At 47.7% G+C, this 6,054-nt stretch overlaps 1 protein-coding gene across 2 annotated transcripts in view; it reads left to right on the top strand.

Moving 5' to 3' along the window:
- DPP6 (dipeptidyl-peptidase 6) overlaps positions 1–6,054 on the top strand; it is a 528,921-nt gene that overhangs the window by 436,653 nt on the left and 86,214 nt on the right. For both annotated transcript variants that reach the window (XM_012654157.1, XM_012654154.1), the window contains one exon: positions 5,255–5,362. In XM_012654157.1, coding sequence (XP_012509611.1) covers positions 5,255–5,362 — 108 coding nt within the window. The remainder of the gene's footprint in view (positions 1–5,254; positions 5,363–6,054) is intronic.

Below are 6,054 nucleotides of genomic sequence, written 5' to 3' on the forward strand. Positions count from 1 at the left end.
CGATAGCCCTATCAGTGGACAGTATTATTTTTAAATACATCCTTTTTCCGTTCTGTGCCAATCTCATTCAAAAGAAGAATGGTTCGGTCTGGCCACCTTTGTTTCCCCACGTCAAAGTTTGGGTACCATGTCCATTCCAAGAAGAAATCAAGAACAACAGAGCAGTTGGGAACCCTAAAATATTAGCATACTGGAAAATTCTCAAATGCCACCTGGATCAAACATGGAAGCGCAAATATCAGAAATAACATGATGTTTATCTTACATCAGACAAAATGGCAGAAAGATTGGAATGAAAGGACCATTTTTAAAACTTCATTATCTACATAGTCGTGTGTTCAACCAGTATTTATGGATCTTTCAAGGCAAGATGCTAGACTTTGTGCGTTTCAAAAAGAGAGCCAGCAGCTGTCACTGAGCACATGTCATGTGTCAGAACGTCGTTCCTGTTTGTGGCTGAGTAGTATTCCACTCTCTGTACATTCCAGTCTGTTCATACGGTGACAGGCATTCAGGTTGCTGCCACCATTTGGCTGTTGTGAGTAGTGCTGCTAAGAGCAGACAGAAAAGCCAACTATTACACAATTCCATTCATATGAAATTTCCAGAATAAATAAATCCATAGAAACAGAAAGCGCATTGGTGGTTTCCAGGGGCTGGGAGAGGAGAAAGGGACGCAACAGCTTAATGGATATCAGGTTTTATTTGGGGGTGATGGAATGTTCTGGAACTACATAGAGGTGGTGGTTGCATTACATAGTGAAGGTATTAAATGCCACCGAATTGTTCACTTGTATTAAAGTGTTTTATGTTATGGGAATTTTACCTCAATAATTTTTTTAAAAAATGAATCGGCTAGAGCACCAGCTCCCAGTGATGTTGTTTGTGGTGCAGACAGGGAGATGGGATGTGCACATAAGTTCCCAAGTGTGGGAAAGGAGGGGAACCCTCGGAGATGTTCATAAGCGGTGACTTAGGGTCTAGACGCTGGTGGCAGTGGGAACCAGGAACAGCGGAGCAGGGTGCGGCGCAGGTGGCCTTAGCCGCGGGCAGACTTTGTTCTTGACCGGGAGGAGGTGAGGACGTGCCTGTCAGAGCATGTTCTCTACTGGGGGCACAGAGGCCTCTGGAACGCCAGGGCAGGTGCCCACTCTGCCTCCCTGTCCCCTCCAGCAGCACGCCCACGGCGGGGGGCTGAGGGGCAGCTTTGCCCTGGGGGTGGACAGCAGAGTGCATGGCATCGCAGGCCTGTGGCAGGCCAAGGACCTGTCCTCCTCTGCTCGCTTCCTCCCCAGCTGTGCAGGGTGGCTGCAGCACCGAGACCGCCAGCGGGATTTTTCTATGTTTATTGTCTGCATAGCGCATCGCCCCCCTGAGAACACCAGCCCAGGCACAGGGTAGACAGCCTGAGCGGGATGTGCAAAACCAGTCTTTCCAAGCAAAACCAAGTCAACACTTAAAAAGTAGCATGAACTAAAATAATTCTCGCAGTTTTAAAATGTGAACTTTAAAGCATTTACTAAGTAAACAGCTAAATTTTTTAAATTGCTACTTAAAAATCTGTACTGCTGTCTTGAGTGTGAAAGGTAGCGTTCCGTGACAGACGTGTCTTCCTGAGAGACGGCGCGTCGCTCGGGCAGTCGCTGGCCAGCGCAGCTGCGTCCGCCCCTGGGTTAGGTGAACGCCAGCCCCAGCCGCAGCAAGGGGACGCGGTGTTTGAGCACCTGCAGACTGAGTCTGTGACTACGAAGATCAGGGCTCCAAGGTCTGTAGGAAAATCCAATTTCCCGCAGTTTCTCCTTGCATTCCTTCTTTCATAAAGGAATTCACAGACCCTGTTTTCCAAAAATGATCTGTAGTGTTTCCGCATCCTTGAAGATACCACGAGCCCCTGGAGGCAGCTGAGGAGCTCATTTAAGGCTGGATCTGCCGTCTGTTACCCGAGAGGCTGGCGCTGCGTTTCACGCAGAGCTCGGGAGCGTTTCTCCGCGGCGGAACGTGGGGACGAGCCGGGGAGACACACACTAAGGCCACGCGCCCTCTGCCCGTCATCTCGAGTGGGTCACAGAAGCTTGCCGCCCCTGACGCAGGGAAGACCGGGATCTGGAAATCCCGCAGAGCTCAGGAACACTGGTCTGCGTAGGTCACCCAGTCTTCAGGTTACGGGGCCAGAGTGGGGGGTCGGCGACCGGCTAAGTTGGTGTCGTCCGAGCCGTCCAGGTGCCTCTCTTCTCTTCCCATCTCCTTGCCGGCACCCTCGGCTTGGACCCCACGGAGACTCCCCACGAGCCAAGAAGAGGCAGATGTGTGTGGAGGGAGACCCGCCCACTCCCCTCTCCTCTGGGAACGTTCAGGGACGTAGCAATCCCTTCCGGCCACGTCCGCACACCCTCGCCCCGACCACCGAGATCCGTCCTGACGCAGCTCCCTGGGGGCCGCCGCCAGGCCCCGCCGTCCGGTGCAGAACCCCGGAACTTGCCGTGTTGGCCGAAGGGTCAGTTCTATGGATCAATTTCTGCCGTGTTTCTTCTTCAATCAGAAGTTTGGTTTTGTGATTTCAGAATCTGAGCTGGGAGATTGAACAAGCTGAGTATATCCGAACCACGGAAAGAATCAGCAGAAAGACGACAAACAGCTCATGAAGAATCTCTCACCATAATGGGTCCAAATACGCACTTAGATGGAAGAAATAAGACCTAGCGTTTGATAGATCCGTAGGGTGACGATAGTTAACATTAACCAATTGTGCATTTCAAAATAGCCAGAATAATTCGAATGTTTCTAGTATTAAGATAAATATTTAAAGTGGTGGATATCCCACTTACGCTGACTTGATTATATGAATGTATCAGATTATCATATGTACCCCAAAAATATGCACATCTAATACATATCAATAAAAAAATTAATTAAATTTCTTAAAAAGAATAGAGATTAGGCCGGACGCGGTGGCTCATGCCTGTAATCCTAGCTCTCTGGGAGGCCGAGGCGGGCGGATTGTTTGAGCTCAGGAGTTCGAAACCAGCCTGAGCAAGAGCGAGACCCCGTCTCTACTAAAAATAGAAAGAAATTAATCGGACAACTAAAAATATATAGAAAAAATTAGCCGGGCATGGTGGCGCATGCCTGTAGTCCCAGCTACTCGGGAGGCTGAGGCAGGGGGATCGCTTGAGCCCAGGAGTTTGAGGTTGCTGTGAGCTAGGCTGACGCCACAGCACTCTAGCCCGGGCAACAGAGTGAGACTCTGTCTCAAAAAAAAAAAAAAAAAAAAAAAAGAATAGAGATTAGGTTTAAACTCAAATGCCAAAATCTAAAAAAAAAAATCTCAATACCAAATGTTCATATCAAGGATATTTAATAAGTTTATATTTGGATCAAATCACAGCTAAAGTTCTGTGACCCTGTAATTAAAGTAAGGGTTAACACTGAGCATTTCCTGGTAATTGCCATAAATGGTTATGACTGTGATTACAGTTTTTCATCAATTAAAATGGCAACAAAGAAGAGCAAGTAGCTCAGTTCAAATGCAGTCACTTTTCATCTTTAATCATATCCAGTCCTATCTGGAGAAATGATGAGTGGGTTTAAAAAAAGAATCTCTCACAGATCTCCTAAGCATGGAGCTGTAGAAACCAGGCATTATGCATGATAAACTCTGTTATCCAGAAAGACTAGAAACATTTCCCCCAAAATCAAATGAGAGACGGAACCAGGATAAAACCCAGTTCTCCCAGTCAGCCATCATTGTACTAAAATACACTAAAAATACGCTTTGCTTCTCAGAGAGACTCCAGGTCTAGCGCCTCTCCCTGTGTTCCGTGGAATGTTTCCGTGGAACAAGGTAAAGATGACGTCAACATGGTTGAGGCATTCTTCTTATAAAAACAATGCTTGTGGCCAGAATTAATTATTTATCACATTTATTTAAAGTATTTTTCTTTGCCAAAAGTGCAAACATTTCCCCCAGAAAACTGAGGGAGTATTGCCGTATCCATCCTGCAGTTGGCAAATAGAACCACATTTAAAAAGCCAAATTAACCGCTGGGCTTTCTGCTCCCTCCACTTTTAAATACCATGCTTCCAGCTCTAAATGGAAAAATAAATATTTGCAGATTAAAGGTTTCGTTTTATTGCAAATATTCATGAAGATTAAATCTCGTTTTAATCACATATTAGTTTATTTCTCTGGGCATATCATATTTGCATGTGTTCACTCACTGTAGGGAAATGAGTTTTCCTTGTGCCAGCTGGGGTTTATTTACCGTTTATTCTCAACCCCACATCGGCGTGGAGCTCCTTGAATCAGAAAACATATATCGTGGCCAACTAATTGGTGTTCGCAGGTGGAAACTTTCAAACCTGCGCTCCAGAGAGGCTGCCGCAGCAAAACCCCCTTTGCCCACGGAAGCGACGGCCGACCTGGGGCCGGCGAAGGCTGAGAAACGCTGCTTGGCGTTTGGGGGCTGGGGGCCCGGGGGCACGCTGGCAACTTGCTCTCGGGACCCAGCCTGGAACCCCTTCCCCCGGAAAAACTGGGAACTGCCTTTGTTTCCAGGGAAAAGTAACGATAGATCCAAGCCAGCGTTGGCATCTGGCGCACGCCTGGCGTTGAGGGGTCCCGGCAGTGCTATTTTCCCTGTCATCCACACTGAGAATATTATATAGGAATTGTCCTTGGTTCTTTTTCCCCCTTTTTTACTTGTCTTCTTGATGGCCTATTCAGTGTGAGACAGATTTTATTAAATAAGAACAAAACACAGGCTTGGAAGAATAGAATTCATTTTTAGGCAAAATCGGGTTTGTGACTGTTCAGAATTATGTTCTTTCTGATCTATAATAAATGCCATCGGAGAAGTGTTACAACGCACTCTGGTTTCAATGGGCAACCGCTCAAGGGGAGGAACCCACATGCTTTTCAAGAGTTGGGTTCCTGTTCACTCTGCTGAGCTTGGCACGCGCGCTCGACAGTTCTTTTTATCGGTGCTTTATAGTCACGGACGCCGTTTTATCAGCCTGTGCCTAGGCTGTGGCCTCTTAATTCTCCACTATTCCTTTTCTTTTAAAAACACTCAACGTTTGACTCATGATTCCCCAGGCAAGAAAAGGCCCGCCAAGCACGTATTCTTCAGCTGTAGCATCTCTCCCATTAGAAATGACATAGGACATGTGTCCCGGGCTGTATGTTATCCTGGTCAGCCTCTTCAAAACGAAATGAAGTTTCAGCCATGGTTTAATCCATTGCTTTTGTCCGCAGAACGAAGAACCCGTGTTCTCCAAGGACGGCCGCAAGTTTTTCTTTGTCAGAGCCATCCCCCAGGGAGGACGAGGAAAGTTCTACCACATCACCGTGTCCTCGTCCCAGGTAAATCCTGCTGCCTTCTGAAACCGTTTGGCTGCATTGACGGTGGCCTCTAATGCCTGAGCACACTTGCCACTGTCGAGGACCCCACAGTCCCCCCGGGTATACTGAGTCTCGAAGGTGAGGTCCCGGAGGCTGGGCAGAGCGTGACACGTGCAAAGGACCAGAGGTGCTGATCAGGGCAGTGGGTCGAGCTTTGCTCTTTCTAGTAGGGCTCCTCCTGAGCACAAACCCTAGGTGTGGATTTGATGTTTGAAGCCATCTAAAGTTGTAATATTTGGGATGAGGGTAGGTGAATAAAATCTGAAGAAAAAGGGTTCATCAAAAATTTTCTGCGGATATAAAGTAGAAGGCTTGGATTTATGATTTGGCCCAAAAGGCAATTTCAGAAGAAAAATTCCAAGACTGTCCCACCTGAGAACAGCTTCGGGCAGTAAGGGCAGGGGCTGCCGTGACCCCCACGGTGGCGATGACGTCTGTGCGAAGCCTCAGGTCAGACGCTTCCTCGTCAGTCCGCTCAACTGCGTGGCCTACAGAATGTCCGCAAACTGCCTCCGCTTGTTTATGCCTATGGGCTTCACTCTAGAGCCCCACATTCCTTTGTTTTCTCATTTTGGACCACTTCAATCAAGAATTAAAAATTTTAGGTGTTTTCATAGGGCCCCCAGTCTCTGAATTCAGCCAGGTGGTCAGCG

This window comes from Propithecus coquereli, unplaced genomic scaffold (assembly GCF_000956105.1).
Source record: "Propithecus coquereli isolate 6110/MARCELLA unplaced genomic scaffold, Pcoq_1.0 Scaffold439, whole genome shotgun sequence".
NCBI classification, from domain to species: Eukaryota; Metazoa; Chordata; class Mammalia; order Primates; family Indriidae; genus Propithecus; species Propithecus coquereli.